Source organism: Prunus persica, chromosome G1 (genome assembly GCF_000346465.2).
Source record: "Prunus persica cultivar Lovell chromosome G1, Prunus_persica_NCBIv2, whole genome shotgun sequence".
Lineage (NCBI taxonomy): Eukaryota > Viridiplantae > Streptophyta > Magnoliopsida > Rosales > Rosaceae > Prunus > Prunus persica.
The window spans coordinates 43,092,346-43,113,810 of NC_034009.1; the positions used below are offsets into that span (position 1 = coordinate 43,092,346).

General features: G+C 38.4%; 1 protein-coding gene and 1 long non-coding RNA gene across 2 annotated transcripts; both read right to left on the bottom strand.

Annotated features, from left to right (window-relative positions):
* On the bottom strand, positions 2,075–5,650 carry LOC109948536. Its single transcript, XR_002271145.1, has 3 exons — positions 5,449–5,650; positions 3,671–4,136; positions 2,075–3,276 (listed from the first exon to the last, which is right to left on the bottom strand). It is a non-coding gene; the product is annotated as an uncharacterized LOC109948536 (long non-coding RNA).
* LOC18793904 (bet1-like protein At4g14600) lies at positions 17,791–20,637 on the bottom strand. Its single transcript, XM_007223351.2, has 5 exons — positions 20,468–20,637; positions 19,588–19,759; positions 19,388–19,511; positions 18,479–18,535; positions 17,791–18,262 (listed from the first exon to the last, which is right to left on the bottom strand). The coding sequence occupies exons 2-5, from the start codon at positions 19,623–19,625 to the stop codon at positions 18,104–18,106; spliced, it is 378 nt and encodes a 125-aa protein (XP_007223413.1). The 5' UTR covers positions 19,626–19,759; positions 20,468–20,637; the 3' UTR covers positions 17,791–18,103.

A 21,465-nucleotide genomic window follows, 5' to 3' on the forward strand; every position in this document is an offset into this window, starting at 1 on the left:
CAAAAACTATTCATGTTGGCTTGCTCAGATTGTTCCGGTCAAGCTTCACAGAAATGAAATTGGAAACACTTGAGAAAGAAGAATCAGAGAGAGGAGCAGCTGTAGTAGAAGTCGAAGAAGCCGTGATAGGAAGCAGAGAGAAAAAAAAAAATTAATGAAGAAGAGACAGTAAGTCTTAAGCTCTTGAAAGGCGCCTCTCTGCAGAGCTGGATCCGGGTCAACCTCATGCAACCTTTCACAACCTTCAAGAATCAGATGCTCAAGGAATGGAATACTTCTGAAGTCTGGGGTCTTGACAAGACTCAAAGAGTAACGGAGATCAATCCTTTTCAAATTGTGTAACGGCTGACATTAAGTGAAAACGTAGCAAAATTAGCTTTCATATAATTCAAAAAGTACTATAGGTAAGAAAGATGAATAAGAGAGAAGATACCTTTACTTCCCCACAAAGATATTCAAGGTCACCATGACACATGCTAAGTTCTCGTAGATGCTCATGCTCGGGATAGAAAGATGATGGCAAAGATTTTAGGGAAAATTCAGACCATTCAAGAATCCGTAGACTATTGGGAAGGTATTCGAGCCCGTTGGAGAGGTCCACACCCATTAGCTTAAGGTATCTGAGTTTGTTCATCTTTGAAAAGGATTTAGAGTTCACGTGGACAACTCCTAGGTATTCGACGTCCACCATTATACCTTCAATTGTTTCTGTTCCCTAATCAACATGAGTATATAAATGTGAAGCTCATAACATAAGAGAAAAGTGTTATATGATATACTAGCCAATAGCAATTAAACTCATTCTTGTACTAAATTCTCTTACTGTATTTTGGCTCAAGACATAATTGACTTCTTTACGGTTCCACAACCTGTTACGCCTGCCTGGCTCATCAGGAGATTCTCGGCGGACAACTTCCTGACCCTTTTCTTGGAGCAAATCATGCATCCGTAGAAACCCATATGAATCAATACCTAGAAGAGCTTTTTCAACAAGTATATCTATTCCAATATCTGCATAAAAACCGCAACCGTCCAGTGCTTCTCTTGCATGATCTTTGTGTCTCATGTTAAAGAAGCATGCAATGTCAAGAAAAAATTTCCTCTCATTATATTCTAGATCATCATAACTTATTTTAAGTTTCTCCAAAATATCCGAATTACCAACTTCAAAGTATGGAGTAATTAAGGCATCCAATCTCACCAACCAGAGTGCAACTGCAGTCTGCAGATGTCGTTGGGGGCATACATGCAAAGGACGCAGTCAGTTCTTCACTAAAATCACAAGAACCTTGCATTATATTGCACTCATATAATCAGTTCTTTAATAAAAAGAGTGTAGCCGCGCGGCAATACAACGGGTTTTCATTGCCTGGCTTCAGGTAGTATAGCCGTGCGGCTATACTCTGGGTTTTTTTTTTTATTATTGATTATTTAATAATAATAAAAAGAGTATATACTCTGGGTTTTTTTGAAATTAAAAAAGCTTATATCCGAGCGGCTATACTACGGTTTTTATTTAAAAAAAAAGGTAATATAGCTGCGCGGCTTTACGGCTGTCTTTTTTTATAAATAGTATAGTCGCGCGGACTTCACCGTTAGCAAAACCCATGTCAACAGAAAAATCTCTAGCATCAGGGTTGGTTTTTCTTTAATTAGAAAGGGTATAGCCGGGCGGCTATACTATGGTTTTTATCATATTTAAAAATAGTATAGCCGAGCGGCTATACGATTGTGACACGTGGCAACATGGGCTAGGCGACAGGCCGTCCTTATCTTAGTATAGCCGCGCAGCGCTACTTGTGGTTTTTAATTAAAAAGCGTATAGCCGGGCGGCTATACTATTTTGGACACGTAGCAAAATGAGCGCTAGATGACAGGCCGGTCCTTTTTTTATATAAATTTTTTGTTAAAATAAAAAAAGTATAGCCGGAAGGTGATACTACAGTTTTTAGTTTAAAAAATAGTATAGTCGACCAGCTATACAATTTTTGACATGTCGGCTGTACTATGGTGTTTATAAAAAGAGTATAGCCGCGCGGCTCTATGGGTGTCATTTTTATATAAATATTATAGCTGATCGAAAGACCAGAAAGCCATTGGAGATTCCCAAACTTCATTCAGTACGTAGTAGCTTTTACTCCGGAGTCCTAGACAGCGTAGACTCGAGAGATTTCCCAATTGATGCGGAATTATTCCAGCGAACTTTGAGTCTGAGAGGTTAAGATATCTTAAACTTTTAAGACAACTAAAGAAACTAGGAATCTGTATTCCTCCAAAATCATTGTTGCTTAGATCTAAGTAGCTCAGATGCTTTAAATTTAAGTATTTACCTTGCCACCCAAAGAGTTTTCTTGATTCAAACTGTAATTCAAATACTCATCTGAATAATAATTTCCAAGGTGCAGCTCACGGAAATGGTCGGCTAGACTTCCCTTGGGTGTCAAAAATAGCTGTAGAAAAGAAACTTACTGGTCTTTTAAACAGAATTGTTTTATTTTTATATGCACTGTTTAAGCACATAGCAAGAACATCCTCTCAGACAAAGCTATACGGCCACAACTAACAAAAGGGATCAGGGAAATTAGTAATTGCTTGTATATATGGCTTCCACCTTCCATTCCACCCATATAAAATCACACTACTTCCCCGCATCGTGCAAAGCCACATGGTAAAGTCAATTTGCCTGCTTGCTCAGTCACAAAGCAGAACAACTTTGTACAACAAAAATAACTTCAGTATTATAGCTCTACCTCTACCATTATTTTCAAATATGACAAAACCTACGTATATCCCTGGCTAGCCTAGCCTAATATTATACCTTGCCGTATATGTTTTGCATGACAGGGCTCTACTGCATGATCAGGCAGGCTGCAAATTTCATTAAGCCAAAAGCAATCGTAGGGCAACTCTTCTTTGGCAGGTCAATGAAAGTGATTGTACATTTGTAGCTGCATCAGTCACCAGTGCCTGCCAAGAAAGAGAAGCCCTATGACTGCTTTGCTTATTTGAAAAGTATACTTCTTCTAGTATGTATAGCTGCTTCTGCTTGTGTTTCAACGATGGCCCCGCACAAGTTATATAAGGGCTCAAAGACTTCAAGAGATGGAATAAACCAGTAAGCACAAATGGCATATCCTGAGGATTATGCTGTGAACATCCATCAAGGGCTGCTTTTCAGGGATTTTGTTGGGGCCAGGCTCGTTCTGCTGCTAGATTTTTCTCCTCCTTATCCGAGCCTTGAATGCGCTCTTTCCTAGCAAATGAGATTCTTCCACTCTATGTGTCCATGAAAATGTGCAATGAAGTTGAAGCAGGAAAAAAGTAGATGAAAGGAGATGCCTCCCCATATTATTATAAGGGGCTGAGAAAGAAGGGCTAACAGCATATCCTAATCTTATTCGTCTTCTTTTCTTTTTTGTCTACATCTGTATATTAGTAATCTTTGTCTTGAATACAAAAGAGTCTCACTTTTATATCATTATAGGATCTCCAAATTAGTTTGACTTCAGTTAATCTGCTGCACTTTCAGTCCTTCTGTGGGTATCTCTTTCTAACCATGCCATGATTGTGCGCAATGCCTCATTCGTTAATTTGGTAATAATTTTTCAAATCTTTCTTTTGCGAACGATGTACAAAAAAATCATGACAACTAAAGAAAAATAAGGCCTACCTGAAGGACTTCATGAAGTTAGAGCAGCCCATGTGATCAAAAGTTCTGAAAGTGCTTGCAGTTGTGTTGTGTCATCATCACCTCCTTACTAGTTTCCTTCCTCATTACGCTCTTAACAAAAACAAACTAAGTATTTTTAGAGCTAATTTAGATTTAATAGTAAGGCATATATTTAATCACCGGAAGGCTAATCTAGTCAAGCTGAGTACAGAAAGTTTTGCTTGAACCATACCAGATCTGATCAATTCAACACCAAATGTGATGATAGGTAAATAAACATGACATCAACTATATAGATTTTAAAATTTTACATTCCAATCTCTACAGTATTAATCAAATGTCTCAGAGACATATATTCCAGTAATCACTAATCGGCTTTATGTTTGGGAAACATAAGTGACCAGATGAATTTTTCATTTTTGATCCATGGACTAATCTGTCATGCAGAATCCTTTGCCCCATGTACCTGCACCACATGCACAACAAACGAAACCAAAATGCAGGTTTAATCAGCAATTTGTACAAGATTTTCGTGAAGATTATGTATATATGATATGTTTTCCAAGTATACTCAAGCATCATGACAGTAGCTTGAGGATTAGCACCCGGGGTGTGATAAAACGTTGAACCATCAATAATCCTCAGAGAATCAATACCAAGAACTCTATATCCTTTATCAACGACCCTCCCAACTTGACGCCCTCCATGATAGTGCCATATGGTCTGTTGGAAATTTTGGTTTATGGATACTACTTTTCCAGCAAAGCATCACAGAAATATATATTAGAAAATTGTAATTTACATTGATATAGTAGATTAAATAATATCAATGAAATTACATCAAGATACTTATCTTTTGGGATGTAAAAGTTGGTCCATTGATACTTGAGTAGAATAATAGTTTTAGTTTGAGGCAGTAACATATATTATTAAAGCCTTAAGTTCTAGTCTCTCTGCAAAATACGTACAGTTTAGGAAATTCTTGCAACGAACGTAGATGGGAATTCTGAATTTCCACAATCATCATACCTTTGGTGAAAATAAACTATCAGATAGAAAATAGGGAGCAGAATCTTCAAAACAATAACAAAAAAGGAATCTTGGGTGGGAATCACATACAACGATTGCAAAAAATGGGCAGCCCAGCGCCTAGGCCCATTTTTCCAACACTGTTTAAAACTCCTACAAACTATTTCAGTTGTTCTCAAATGATCCATAACTCTAATTAACAAGCACAAAATGACATACATATGGGAATCACTGACAACGATTGCGAAAAATCGGCCGCCGAGTGCCTAGGCGGGCAGATTTTTCCAACATTGTTTAAAATTCCCACAAACTATTTCAGCTGTTCTCAAATGATCCATAACTCTAATTAACAAGCACAAAATGACATATATATGGGAATCACATACAACGATTGCGAAAAATGGGACGCCGAGCGTAGCCGATTTTTCCAACATTGTTTAAAACTCCCACAAACTATTTCAGCTGTTCTCAAATGATCCATAACTCTAATTAACAAGCACACAAAATGACACACATATGGGAATCACAGACAACGATTGCGAAAAATGGGCAGCCCAGTGCCTAGGCGGCCGCCTAGGCCGATTTTTCCAACACTGTTTAAAACTCCCACAAACTATTTCAGCTGTTCTCAAATGATCCATAACTCTAATTAACAAGCACAAAATGACACACACACACACACACACACACACACACACACACACACAAACATATATGTATATATATGCATAGTTCGAGTATGAAATTACCAAAATGGCATCGATGTCATCGTCAGGTGAGAGCTTCTGGTCTCTCTGCGAGCAATCTTTTCCTCAGCTTTCGCTGCTTTCTCTTTGCCTTTTTCCTGGATTCTTCATCTTCTTCCCCATGTCTGGAAACACAGCGAAAGAGGCTCAGACTCGGCTCAAGGAAGAAGAGAGAGAGTTATCTGGACGACACTAATAATGACTGTGTTGCTTTAAGCGCGATGTTGATTATTGGTAGCTTTCTATAATTAGTATAGCCGCACGGCTATACTCCGGTTTCTTAGGTTTTTATTGTTAAAAAATAGTATAGACGCTCGGATATACTATATGTGATGCATGGCGAAATGTGCACTAACGCTAGGCGGGTCCTCTTTTTATAAATAGTATAGCCGCGTGGCGAAATGTGCCCTAGCACCTAGGCGGGTTTTGGATCCTTTTTTTTTTTTTTTTTTTTTTTTTCCCCTTACCGCTTTTTTTTCTTTTGTTGAAGTAGATGCTCCATAAAAATAAAAGTAAAAAATTGCATTTAAGTGTATATGTAGCTTTCTATAATATAGGTAGTGACATGCCTTCTATAAGCCAATTAATGATCACCTTTGATTCTTAATGTGGAAGAAAAAAAATAAATAAATACCGAAAGATAACTTATGACTAACAAAGAGACGTACTATGTTTCACTTCTCATTGATTTTTAATTAGTAAAATAGGTTCCAACAAAAATATAAAAAATTAGTAAAATAGGTGGCCAAAAAAAGTCACTATACACACAACATATATATTCTTTAAAATAAATTTCTTAAGTACATTTTATATATTTATTCAACTTTAAAACAAAATATACAAACCTCTCAAAACAAGTTGTAAAAGCTAGCAATGGAGAGAACTCATTTGAGATTATTCAAGGTGATAATTATGTTGGGATTGGTAGCTTTCATCAAAGCCTCAGTGCAAGATAAAGATATTTCTTCCTCTCCATCTTTATTTCCTTCTCTGCAGCATCCCTCTCAGTTTCTTCCTTCCTCTTCAACTGATAATTTTAAGGTTAAAATGGCCACAAAGACTGAGGCATATACAAAGTGTGTTGCTCAAGGCACTGAGACTTGTTACCGAAACCCAGAAGAAGGCTTCGAGGAATGCATGGAGTTTTTCATGAAATTATGCCGCAACTATTATCTTAAAAAAGGCCATAGAAAAAGTACGGCCAAACCCTAAATGTTTTATTTATCTTGTGCTATTTCTTGTGTAATATAATTCGAGCATACTTGGTGAATGTTTATTTTTTTACCAATCAATAGCTATGAAATCCACAATGAAGAAATACAAATTTCAATAAACCAACAAATCTTTGGCAACAAACTGTGAGGTCGAGGATATTCAACTACAATAAACATTGTTCTAGCTAACAAAGATTATCACAAAGACGACTTTCAGATCTTCTATTTTTTTTAAACAGTATTTTGTTTTTCTTTACAACAATGTACATTTGACAACATTTTATTCCTGATTTTAAAAAACTAGAACAATCAAACATGAACAAAATCTGAATCTCTTGAATCTAAAAGAACGTAAATATAGGATAAACGTGAGGATATTTCTCTGGAGCAGGCTTCAGTGATATGAAACTCTTGAATCTATTAAACGTCCAACTTTCCCTCATGCTGTACATCTAAACGACACAAGCAACTAAAGAGAGAACTTGAAGCATAGCTTCATACAAAGTACTGCAGTTTCAAAGCCCGCAACAGTTCCACTGATCTGGCAGTACAATGGACATATAAATGCTCCTCAATCTGTCAAAAAAATGTGGGATTGAATTTGGCTAATCTACCGAAAAAAGGCGGTGCTATTGCTTTGGAGCATGCTTCCCTGAATTAAAAGAAGCTTTTAAGATGGCGAAAATTTGAACAGCTATGAAAACAATTAAGAAATCACTCAATTGTCAAGCACCAATCTGCATTATATTCAATCATTACCTCTGACACTAATTTCCAGCCTTTTCTGAGAATGGGCTCTTTCCAAGTATGAAGCAATTAAGGCATCCAATCTCACCAGCCAGAGTGCAACTGCAGATGTTGTTTGGGGCATACATGCAAAGGACGCAATCAGTTCTTCACTAAAATTACGAGAACCTTGCACTATATTGCACTCACATAATTGGTCCTCGTTGATGGCACAACAAAATCACCAAGAACCTGCACGAGTAAACAATAAAGAAACTGATGATTCTTACTAGAAAATAAACAGAAAATAGATAGTGTGAAAGAGGAAAATAGAAAACCCATAAAACCTCAGCCAAAGATGAGGTACGTCTTAGTCGTTTCACCCATAGCTTATGAGCAGATTTTTTCCAAGCACCCAACAAAGCATCTTCTGGGATGACTGACTGCACAAAGCAGAGGGAGGTGGAGATCAATATAGCACGGAAAAACATTAAAAAGTTTGGGGCGAATAGAAATGTCTTCGATACATAACCTAGAAAACCTGTTTTAAGCATCAGACAATCAAAAGGTTCAGGCCCCAAAATCCAACTAAACTAATCCCACTATTTAGGGTTAGCTACCAGAAGCCCGAACTAATCAGATAGGGCAGGTGGATACTAATCAATCATTCTGCTCCATTTTCATCAATCCCTTCTCAGTAACACATGCTAAATTCCTCTTTTGGCCTCGTTTTCCCGCCATCCCGCATCTCTTCATCTAAAATCTTATTGCACTTCAGAGATTTTCTCTTTTTATTTTTATTCTTTTATACATAAAAGCTATCGGATTTGATTGCACATAAATCTCAAAGTCACATTCTAATTATCCAAACCATGAACACTTAACTCATTCCTAGGTTGATCCTCAACTGAAGTCCTATTCTCCTCCAGTCTATCAAAGATATGTGTAGCTGGAAATCTTTTTAACTGGAGGACATCTTCAATACTATAACAAATATATCACAAAATGCAAAGCCAAAATCCAAATGATGGGTTACCTCAATTGCATGCATCGCAGCTTTTAGTGATTGGATCTGTGATGAGAGGACCTATGCTTAGGAAAAGTATCACTCGCTTCTTTCTCCCTACATGTGGCTACATGGATGGCATACCTTTCTTCCAGATCACAATGAAGCTCAAATGTTGTATGGCAAATCCTGCAGTGCTTCTCATCTCTCCAATACAAATCATGACAACTTTCACTTCTAGTAAGTGTATCAAAATAGGATCGTTTACCATGTTTGACAGCATTCAGACCTAGGTAAAAGGAATTCCATAACCATGAATCAAATGCTTGGATCCGGCTCCATTCTGTTTCTGTTGTTCTCCTTTCTTTCTAACTTCAAGAACCACAACTCCAGATGAAGGCAGAGAATCATTTGCAATTCCAGATAAGTTGTTGTCTACATCAGATACTGGTGAATAAGTGTATTCTCTAACATTATCCAGCTCAGATTGATCAGATTGCACCAAGTTGTGAATTCTATCCCTCTTTCCAATTCTACTTGACATCGCTTGGCACATAAACGCTATTCTTTTCTCCAGGGATTCAATAAGAAGAGCCTCTCGTTTACTCCTGTCATCCAAAACTGACAACAAAGCACGCCTGCATTTGGTTTGAGAAAAAGCAAGTAAATATTATAACTTATACAAGGTCAAGCAATATCTACTACAATCACATTGATCGTATAACAAAAGTTCAGCAGATTACCTCTTCTGTATCAATCACCTCCCAATGACCATCTTCTGAAGATTTGAAATAAGTCAGCTTTTTAATTTTGGAATTTCCTGAATTGCACCCAGAATCATCATCACGGCTACATGTACCACTGTCACGGAGGCCATCATCAACTGCTCCAGAGTCTTCGGTATCTGTTTGGGATTCCTCCACTTCCTTTTCAGAAGAATTAATACGTACACGATATGTGGATGATGAAATCTTTTCAAATAATGTAATATCACTTGAAAGAGTTGAACCAATTAAAGACTCTAGTTCCTCTATTCCACTCGAAAGATTCAATTCAGAAATCTGCAAAACAAAAACAAAGTCCATCACTAATTCAAGTGGAATGCTGTGCTTGGCTGGTATCAACTTAATGATTAAAACATGAGAGATTATGATAACAATATTTTCAAGAAAATTACCTGCAATAACTTCGCCAACTCAGAAACTATCAACCCATGAATTCCTTGCTCTAGCAGAACTCTAAACAATTCACCCTTCAAAGTACCAGGACGTAAACCATACTTCACCGTAAAGCTCATTTCCTAGATAACAGAAGATTCAATTTGAAAAACCAAATTTCACATTTATAGATAGGTTTATGCAACAATAGATAAAACTTATCAATTGTAGAACATAAATAAAACCACCATAAGAAAGTAAATAAGGCTCCTGCGCATGTCTGGTCATTAAAGCAAATAATTCCAGAGACAGGCAGAGACAAATAAGCATATGCTCAACAGATGTTATTTAGGAATGCATGATAATGCCAACAAACGAAACTGAAGAAACTATTTCCTTTAACATTCAATCACTTGAAGAAACTATTTCCTTTAACATTCAATCACTACATGTTATATTATATGTAAAACCTAAAATTTCAGATTTTGGTCCTTTAGTATTGAAAATGAATCTATCCAACTGGGGCTCTGCCTCAAGGTAAAAACAGATTATTCGGCGTAATGACAGATCTTAAATGACTATTGCCAACAAGGCTTTGAATGCTCAAGGTTTTGGGTGATGAACACATTTACTAGATGTGTTGATAATACAGATGTGTTGATAATTATTGGGCGTCTATAGCACTTAACTTGCAGAATACAGATGTGTTGATAATTAAATACATTTACTAGAGAGGAAATGGAGCTTGGAAAAATCAATTGCAACTATGGGAGTTAAATTAGAAGACCTTGCTAAGGGCATCCCTTCGCATTGCACCTTGCTTTGAACCAAAACCAGCGGCAACCAGTACTTGACGCAGTATTTCTGTCCATGTTAAAGGGTTTAGCGATCTCTTCCAGAATTCCAAGGTTTATAGGTCGTATAATCATGAAGAAGAAAACAGACCTCATAAATAAGAAAAGGCAAATGCAATACAGATGGACTGTATGACATCTTTCACGAAGGATGTCCTATATTTGCAAAATAACTTAACAAAATCAGCCCACAAACAGTTTGCAATTCACATACCTTGAACAGTTTCTTGACAATCTCTGGATAAGAATCCCAAGGTTGCATACAGAGTGGCTGCTTCATCTTCATAGAATTTGGAGGAAACTTGGCCAGCAAATCTGAAATCACAAAAATTCCTTATCCACAGCTCAAAATACTATACAGGCAGACACATACATATTACAGCATTTCATTTTAGAGTGGAAAATTTGTTCCGTTCTTCCTTCAAACCAACCTTTGCAAAGTGAACTAGCATCAGGATCGGTTGCTCGCCAGACCGTCGCCAAACCTTTTCCAAATCGGGAGTATAGCCGTGCGGTTATATTTTTATATTGTATAAAAATAGTATAGCCTTGCAAATCGGGAGTATAGCCGGGCGGCTATATTTTTATATTGTATATAAATAGTGTAGCCGTGCGGCTATACTATTTTTGACACGTGGCCAAATGGCGCTAGGCGACAGGCCGGTCCTTTTTTAAACTATAAATAGTATAGCCGCGCGGCTATACTATTTTTTCACGTGGCGAAATGGGCTCAGGCGCCAGGTGGGTTCCACTAGTATAGCCGCGCGGCTATACTATGGATTTTGTTTTTTCAGAAAGAGTATAGCCGCTCGGCTTTACAGGCGTCGTTTTTATATAAATATATTTTATAAATATCATAGCCGATCGGCCATACTCTTTGCATAAGACACCGTGCTCTTGTTAACATTTTGAGTTGACCAATAGGTTTTTTTTTGGAAGAGTTCTGTTTGTGCAAATAATCTGACGGATGTGATCGACCAACTCAGCACAGGACGACGGATTTGATAGGAAGTTCGTCTTGAGCAGATCAGATACGCATGCATCCCCTACAGAGCTAGGCTTGTTCACCTTATGACCAACTGCCGACGTGGAGGAAGAACCCTTAACCCGGGCAGATGACTCTCTCATCTTCTTAGCCTCCGCTAACTTCATCTCCAAAGGAGTCAATAATGCTGGATCATGAGCAGACCTCCGGTTTCGATCTCCATCTTTTGACCGATGCAGACGACTTGAACTTCTAGGAGGAATGTCTGCATCTCTTTGACGCTCGACAGAACTAGGTCGGGCACGAGCCGTTTCACGAAACATATCATGGTTGTCGAGTGTGTCAGCATGAGGCTCGGGTGGAACACCCCGAATACCGCGCATACCACCAACCTTCGTGCTATCTGCACCCACAAGATGCTTGACCCTGGCAGATGATGAGGGAGCAGACCCCACTTGAGTCTTCTCAGCAGAAGGAAGCCTTGGTTTCTTCCTCGATGGAGACCCATCCTTCGCATGCGAAGAAGTAGCTTCACCTCTTGAAGGTTTGGCAGCAACTTTTCTCTTTGAGAGAGATTCAGCAGAACATTCTTCCTGTCCGCCAAGCAGATCATCAGGGTCAGGACCGTTCTGCTTCCACCTCTCGACATCTTCGGCAGGGGGCAGACCACCGTCTTCCTCCCGGTACTCACTCAACAGCCAGCGCCACTCGCGAAACCTTAGAGGGATGTTCAAAGCACGGCGGACCTTAGCCATATCCGGCCCAAGCTCCAATTGCTTGCTGATGTCACTCACTGCAAGCAGAAGACAGAAGTTATCTCTCAAGAACTCTAGCCACCCCCTCTCTTTCTCTCTCTCACACAAGGCTCCGGCCACCACACACGGCTCCGGCCACCCGGTTTTGATTTAATTAGGTTCCCACAAATGTCCCCCAGCTTCTGCGTGGCGCGTGGTGGCATGTAGGAGATGTAAATTATCCGTTGGGCTGTCCAGCTGTAACTGGGCTTCCTTCGTGGACTTGGGCTCCCGAGTAGAGGAGGTGTTTGACTTGTGAACTGCTTGAGTAACCAGCCTATGTTTTGATTGCACGTCCTACCTAACTTAGGCATCGGAGGGCCTTTGGCCAACACCCCCCGGGTGTGGTCCTTTTACTCCGATCTGTTTTGCAGGGAGAAAGAGAGGCGGAGAAGACGAAGGAATATTGGGCGAATATTCTCCCGTGAGATTATTTGCACAAACAAGTTCCATTAAAATGATTTTCAGAAATGCTTGCCTCTTCTAGGGATGACAGATTTCAAGAGGACACTGGAATTGGACATGATATTGAATTACTCGAAAGAGCAAGGAGGCGTAAATGTCTGAAATTTCCTAGCTGATCGGATAGTGGACCTAAAAAATCATTTGTTGACAGCTTCAGTGACTCCATTGGACCTGAACTACACCTTGACAAGCTTCCCAATATTTCTGATACGCTTCCACTGAAATAGTTCCTTGACAGATCAAGAACCGTCAACTTACAAAGATTTCCCAATGAGCTTGGGATTTTCCCTTCAAGTTGATTAGCAGACAAGTCAAGATTGACAATGGCTGTCAAGTTTCCATTGGAACTTGAAATTTCACCTCGCAAGAGATTCAAATAAAGGGATAGGGACTCAAGATTGCTACAAGTGTACAACCATTGAGGTATGGTACCCCAGATGATGTTCCACCTGAGATTAAGAACTTCAAGCCTTGTCATGTTTGCAACACCAACTGGTATTTGATTGAGTTCACAACAGGACATATGCAACTCTACCAGCATAGAGGAGGGGAGTGTGTTTGTCACCTGAAACCAATCAGATGCTTTGCTAAGATCTACACGACTCATGTCCAGGTTCTGCAAACTCGAAAGACCAGAAAGCCATTGGAGATTCTCAAACTTCATCCAGTACGTAGTAGCTTTTACTCCGGAGTCCTAGAGAGCGTAGACTCGAGAGATTTCCCAATTGATGCGGAATAGGTTAAGATATCTTGAATTTTTAAGAGAACCTAATAAGCTAGGAATCTGTATTCCTCCAAAATCATTGTTGCTTAGATCTAAGTAGCTCAGATGCTTTAAATTTAGTAGAGAAGTATTTACCTTGCCACCCAAAGAGTTGTCTTGATACAAACTGTAATTCAAATACTCATCTGAATAATAATTTCCAAGGTGCAGCTCACGGACATGACCGGTTAAATTGTCGCAGACAACTCCGGTCCAATTGCCACAATCTCCCTCACCAACCCAAGATAAAAGCCTATTGGAAGGATCCTTAAGATCTTGCTTGAACATTAGAAGTGCCTGTCTCTCATTTTGTTTACAAGGCATACCCAAATTTCCATTGCATAAGCTAATGGTAATGGTTGCAATGCTTAGAAATCTGAAAACTGAAACAATTCTCATGGCTTTGTCCATGAGGTTATATCTTAATAGGTGATTTGTGTGAGCAATATAACTCAGTTAGAATGGTTGCAGTATATACACATACTACTACACTGGAACTGAGAGTGTTGTTTGAAATGTGAAGCAATTACCAACACTCCAACTCATCATGCAATTCTCTACAACAAATAATGCGTGTAGTAACAAAATTTAGTAGCACTCAAGAGAACGAGGTAGACCAAAGGCAAGCATTCCCACCAAAAAAGAAGAAAAAAAATATTGAACTCTCAAATTGATTTACCGTGTAATTTCTCTCTCTTCAATATTTGCTTTGGAGATGTTGAAACCAGCAAATTAATATCTATAAAGTATAAACTAATGCAACTAGAAGGGTCTTTTTTTAATTAATAAATAGTATAGCCGTGCGGCTATAATCTTATTAAATATAATATACTTAAAACATATAGCAGCGCGGCTATACGACAGTTTTTAATTAAAAAATAGTATAGTCACGCGAATATACTTTTTTTTTGGCGGGCGCTAGGTAGCAGGCGGGTCCTTTTTAATTATAAATAGTATAGCCGCGCGGCTATACATGAGGTCTTTTTAAATTTAAAAAAGTATAGCCGCTCGGCTATACGTGTTTTTTTTTTTTTTAATAAAAAGAGTATAGCCACGCAGCGGTACTACGGTTTTTATTATAAAAATATCAAAAGCCTCGCTGCCAAACCCTGAAATCATAGCTGTCCATGCCAAAGTATACTTGTTGGGCATTTCCTGAAAGACCGCATACGCTTTGTCCACACATCCGCACAATGACCACATCACTCTCCAGGCCATTTCTCCATGGGTACCCATGCACCCATATCCCATGATCAAATGCACCAAGATGAGCACAAGCTGCAAGGACACTGGCAATTGTGATCTTATAATTATCCGGTCTAACCACTGGTGATCTGGCCTCAGTTGGCCGACCACCTTGAACAAACCCAGTAATCAAGGAATTTTTCGAAGTAATAATGCTTCTCTTGTTCATCTTCCCGAACAGATTCAATGCCTCATCAAGATTCCCACTTCTCAAATACCCCTTAATCATCGAGTTTCACGAAACATCCCTTTCCAACATTTCATCAAACAATGTACGTGCACTATTCAGAAACCCGCATGCAGAGTACATACCAATCAACAAATTTTGAACAAAAACATCATGCCGAGCCCATACTTAACGACTTGTTCATGGAAGCTCCGGCCTGTGCCGCCGTCAACCCTACTCGTGCATTATTTTACAAGGAACAGAAAAGTGAGACAATTAGGGGAAATGCCATCGCAGAGCATTTGCTTATACAGCAACAATCACCCAAACGAAGAAAGAGTTTCATCCGCAGCACTGATTTTTGTGCACGCATATGCTCTAATCATCACGTTATAGACGTAGGTTTTCTTTAAAGTCGGGGGAAAAAAATTAAAAGACCTAGGCGGGCGCCTAGTGCCCAGGCGGGTTTAGGTTCCTTTTTTTTTTTTTTTTTTCTTACCGTTATTATTATTATTTTTTTTTTGTAGAAGCATATGCTCCATAAAGATACTTACCGTTAATTGAAGAGTGATTTTTAACTTACATTTAAGCTCCAACTAAAAAAAAAACTTGTTTAGTTGACGACTGCAAACTGTTACTAGCGCAGCAGGACTGTATATTATTACAACATGTGATGAAGGAGGCTAATGAAGTGGCTGCAAGACTTGCTAGGATAGCATTACACTCTCATGGAGCGGCTGAGTGGTTCTGGAACCCCCCAATAGTTTTGCATGATGCTTTAGTGGCAGACTCTTTTTAATTCCCTTGTTCTAGGAATTTTATATTGTACGGCTAGCATGGGTGGTACTGTTTCCTACCCCGGGGTTTTATCCCACTTGGTTTTCCTCGGGAAGGTTTTAACGAGGCCACCTTAACATGCCCTTTTGTACTATTTACAGTTGAATGGAATGAAACCCATCGCTTTTCCCCTCCAAAAAAAAAAAAGAACTTACATTTAAGTGTATATACAGCATTCTATAAGTAGTGACATGCCTTCTATAAGCCAATTCATTATCACCTTTAATCCTTAATGTGCAAGGCAAAAAAGAAACACGCCCTGCATGTCCTTTCTCAATCTCTCGAGGCTAAATCTTTTGTTTAACATTCAAAAGTCGCAAATGTGCCTCTTTCTTGCCATTCATTCACCTTCAACAGAACAAACTATGGAAGTGAAAAGCAGGGCCAAGGCATTTACCAAAAACAAGAGCTTTAGTCACTTAACCATTCTCATCAGCATTGGCCTTTTTTCTCTGTTTCTGATTCTCATCCGATTTCATGCACAAGCCTCTCCTTTTGGGTTTACTTCATTGTCCACCTCTTCTGCTTCATGGGATTTCTTCAAGAAATGGAGAGGAACAGAAATGGATGCCAATCTTAGCTCAAAACTCCGAGACTCGGTCACATTTCTTCCTCTCAAAGACATAAGGTTTGCTAAGACTGCAGTGGAGGGGAACACTTGGTTTATGAACTCTTTGAGTGACACATATGAAGAAAATGAATCCCAGTATCTCTATTTCCACTTAGAAGCATCCAAGGGAAGGCTGCTGTGCCTCAAAGGGAATGACAAAAGAGATGGCACCAAAAACTCATATGCCTTAGCATGGCCTGAAGGTCTACCAAACTCAACCACACTCTTGAAGGGCCTCACTTTTGTGTCTGATGCATTCTATGACTATAAAAACTTGTGGCATGGGCTAACTGCAATGTTTCCTTTTGTGGGTTGGTCTATGAAAAATTGACGCTCAAAGCCATCGAGGTTGGTACTTTTTCCACTGGGGAGAGCTCAGAGACCAAATGGGATGGTGGATTCAGAATGTCATGCAAGCAAGTTTTGGGCAGGTGCCAGTTGAAGTATTTGAAAAAGAGATGATGGGCCTTATTTTTTTGAGAAGGCAGTTGTGATGAGGCACAATGTTGGGAAAATAGGGAAGCACAGGAAGCTTCAGGTCTGTGACTTGTTGAGATGTAAAGCAAGAGAATTTTGTGGCATAAACCCTGCAGGTAGGAGGAAGGAGGTGAATGTGCGAGGGCAGCCAAGTATAAGGTTGACATTGCTGATGACGAGAGGTTCAAGATCATTCAAGGATCCAACGGCTGGGATTAATGTATTCTCAAGGCAGTGTGCAATGGTGGATAGGTGCATGTTAGAGGTGGTTCAGTCTGAAGATCTGAATTTCTGTGATCAGGTTTGCTCGCTCTCTTTTCCTTTAATTAATTCACGTTTCACCTTCCCATTTGATCAAGAGCCAGAGTTCCTAGTATTAGACATGTGTTGACCAAAGAAAAAAGAAACGCTTGCAACTGTATACAACTGGATCAGTTGTAGCCAAGAATTACGCGTTATAGAGTTTAGAGCACCGTGCATTAAAACTGTTCCCTTAGTAATGCATGATTTATACTTGGTGATCTTAAAACAAGTTAAGCTAATGTAATGCCCAACACAGACATCCTTGCATCCCCACATGGAGCACAGATAACAAACATGCTCTTCATGGATAGGAACAGTAGCACAATGGAGTTTTTCTCCAAAGGATGGTTGAAGCTTGCCAGGGTCGGCCAGAATGTTTATCATTGGATGGCAGACCAATCCGGCATGAAGCACAGATGTGCATGGTGGGACCCCCACACCAAGAAGGAATGCCCAGACCCTACAAAACAACTAGAATGCTTTCTCCTTTACAAAGATAGCCAGCTTGGCCACAATGAAACCTACTTTGCAGAGTGGGCAAGAACAGTCCTCAAACAAGTAAGAACAAGCAAGCAAGAACAAACCATCCAAAGTTCTCAGAGATATTCAAATGTTAGCCTGTGCTAACTAGCTAAACCAGTCATTCATTTACAAACTTTGTAAGCACATATGTGTGTGTGTGTGTGTGTGTGTGTGTGTAACAAGCATTTGACGAATAGAATTGCATCATTTCATTCTCCACATAAAAATTGATAATAGTATAGAAAAATCAAGATCATAAAGACCTCACATCCGACAAAAAAATTGGGAGACTCGTGCTGCTGAAAAGATTTGTGGGGATTTTTCACAATGACATAAAGTTTCTTTCTTACATAGATCACTTCTTCAAGAGTCAAGCTTTAAGCACAAAATTTTGAGATACTTGAGGATGTTCAACTAGTTTTATAATAGGAGGATGAGGATGGCTTTACAATGAAACTAGTATTTGTGTACCCCAGAACCCTGTTTTAGCCTTGAACAAAAGAGTTTGGAAGGCATGAAGTACCTTTGAAATCTTCATCTAAACATTTTGGACCAAAGGTATACCATAAAGAAACAAATTAGCGCAAAAACCACTACATGGACAACATGGTTTGCTCCACTCTGGACGATGCTCTTGTTCAATCTCCTGACATTGTTCTTCAACCCTGCTTGACCTTTCATCAGCGTCATATGCTGTAATGAACCAGACACAAATAATGGTTTCAGAAAGCTGTACCACCTCCACACACACACATGCACAAATAAAGTCAAACTGATGGAGACCTATAATCCATCAATTTTAACAAAAATTGTTGAATGTAGAATGTAAAGTAATCCATTTCATCCTTCCCAGGCAGTTCAAAATAAAGTGAATTATGCAAGTAGCAATGTCTAGAGTTGATGGTATACCAGTTGATTGAGAAATTCATTCTGGAATTTTGCTTCCGCCTCTATATCTTGCGCTACCTGCCCCAGAATACGAGAACAAGATTAAATGCTATCTATAACTTGGTTGTAATCAAATTGCTGAAATAAACAATTTTACAAGGCAAAAGATGAAATTCCAAGAAAACTGATATAGTCCTAATAGACAAGATAGTAAAAGCCTGAGTCTGCAGACAGGCGTCAGCCACTATCTCCATTATATATCCATAAGTTCCAAGCAAAGAAATACAATGCAAGCACATATCCAGCAAAACCAACATTTACAAGCAAACCGATAAGACAAAATAGAACTGTACACAGAATAAATAAACTTCTAGAGAAATTTTGAGAGAAGGCACAAATATAACATATATAACTAAAACATTAGGACAGAATCCATATTCAGAAGAGTAATGCATGGCAATGAAGAGTAAAGGAAATATGTAACAAGTAGAAATGTAGTAATTAACCATGGATTTACTAGCTAGTAACATTATCACATTTAGCAAGCATCAATATATTCAAGACCACGACAACAGGTGCAATGCAAGTGAGTAATTAAGACTGAGAATTCAAATGAGAAACATATGGCTCACTTAAAGCATTACATCCTATAGCTAATAGAAACAAAAAAGTTAAAGTGAAGCGTCCAATCTTTGAAAAGGTCAAGTATAATTCATTTAATTTGGACCTGTCTCTAAACCATCAAGCAATACGCATGCACTGAGAACAATGTAACAGAACTGCCAATATATAACAATTATGGGACCAATATACATACATACAAAGAAATAAAATACTATTTCCAATTTGTACAAACATAAATTCAGTTACCTAAATAAAACACACAAAGAAAAAATAAAAAAGAAGATAAAAGATAAATGGAGTGCATACATTTCTCAATCTTCTCACTTGGGATCGGAGACCAGTGATCTCATCATCCAAATCGGCATGCATTGGATCAATCCTCAATTGGATTTCATCAGAGCTAGCTGCTGGTCTTGTGCTAAGACCTTCCCTGAAGAACCATCATTCATTTATCAACATCAAACAAAATCAAACAAAATAGAAACATTGCATAGTGTAAAGAATACCTTGATCTGTATGGAGCAGCATTGCCAAAGGCCGCCATTGGACAGACAAGAGTTTGTGTTTGGTGAGCTGGCCTGACTTGGCTTCTATGAACAATCGTATTTTATTTCAAATTGAATTGGTGATGATGTTGTCTTGATGATTGCCCACCGTTAGTTTTTGAATCTCAAATATCTGACCATGCGTGAACTTTTGTTATAAACCATAATTTGAAGGAGATGGACTACCACAAAACATAAGTAAATTTTACATGTACTTAAGAGATGTAGAATAAGCCAGAAATATAAAATATTCACAAAGAATTTATCTGAGGATATCATGCACAATGCAGCTTCAACCACAAAACTAGTGCCCGAGTTTGAAGAAACAATAAAATAAATTCAAGAACCACTCAATGGGGAAGATAATATTCTACTAGAGCACACTCCTTCAACACAAAATTCACATTGTACATCAGTACATCACAAGGCCCGGGTCGGCAGACTCCGGCTTGAGGTTGCTGATCAGACCCATTCTACATGCCATCATTAGGATTTAGGCCCTAAAGAGAATACCAATTTAAATTGCTTCCCTGCCTGCTAAACCCAATTTGGCAGACAAAAAACCCAATTTTGATGACTGAAAACATATGATCTCCATCCGAAACCCTTATTCCAATTTATTAGCCAAAAGAATTAGGGCTCTGTTTCAATTGCATGTCCCCCCAATCTCTTGATGCAAACCAAACAAAAGGATTCTAACGAATTCCAACATATATAATCATTTTGATAATCAATCACGGATGAATTTCGAATTCTGAAACTGGTAAATCAAATCTGATCAAGAAAAAAAGCCATATTATTTGAAAAGAAATAAAAAGAGAAAAGATGTCAATGGCAATACCTTCGTCGTAGATGAACAACACAAGGGATTCGAACGGTGACAACAGCAAGGCCCCTGACAAAAGTTATAGAGAAGTAGCAGAAATGGAAACCTCGCGCGTAAGACGAAGGAGGATAGAAGCTGTTAATTTGAGGAAAGAGTCAAGGTATTTCAAATATTTCGTTAAAATGAAACAAAACAAACTTCTTCGTTTTCTACGTTTTTGGACAACATTGTTTTGCCTAAATTACCGAAGTGGCCAGTACAGTTTTCCTCCATTTTCATTGAGGTCCGTATATTTTCCATTTTAACCCTAGATATCTTTTATTTTCTTTTCTTTTCTATACAAATGATATTGGAGGAGGAGGGAATTAAATCTAGGATATCGAATGCAAAATAAATGTTCTTAATCAATTGAACTACAAGTCATTTTACTAGATATCTTTTGTCTTAAGCATGAAGCAAGAAGTTAAATCCACAAGGGAAAAAAAATGTCTTTAGAGCTATGTAAGGAACTAAGGAGATTCATATTGAAAAGGAGGCTTGGGTATGAGAAATCAATTGTTTTTCCATGTTTGGTAAGTCTATGCATAGGAAATCGTTGCCTTGAACATGGAAAAATAGGGGGGAAAGTGAAGCCCTCCTCCCCCATTGAGTTTTGTTTTCGTCCTCATGAAAAAATTTGAGAAAATGAGCCAACATTAAATACATATTTTTCATGATCATATTGTCCCCATTAATAATTTAGAATTACAATATAGTATTAAATGCATTCTTTTTTTATTTGATTTCATATGGATATAATTGAAAAATTAAACAAAGTTTGTTTTACATTCCTACACAAACCAAACATGTGAAAGGAAATAAAGAGATATTTCTTGGTTACTGTTTTTTTTTTTTCTAGTGTTTGCATTTGTTATATATTTATATATTAGTATGTCATATTTGTTTTGGTAAATTCAAGCTTGTGTAAGCATCCCAGTAATATAATCATCAATTTTAAAGCCCATGGGGTTAGC

Bases quoted from the DNA above. Each gene is read 5' to 3' on its own strand.
- LOC18793904 (XM_007223351.2), bottom strand. From the start codon at position 19,625: ATGGCGGCCTTTGGCAATGCTGCTCCATACAGATCAAG. The intron at 19,512-19,587 runs GTATTCTTTACA...ATGGTTCTTCAG, and splicing joins GCTGCTCCATACAGATCAAG to GGAAGGTCTTAGCACAAGAC. The intron at 18,536-19,387 runs GTATGCACTCCA...ATTCTGGGGCAG, and splicing joins AAGTGAGAAGATTGAGAAAT to GTAGCGCAAGATATAGAGGC.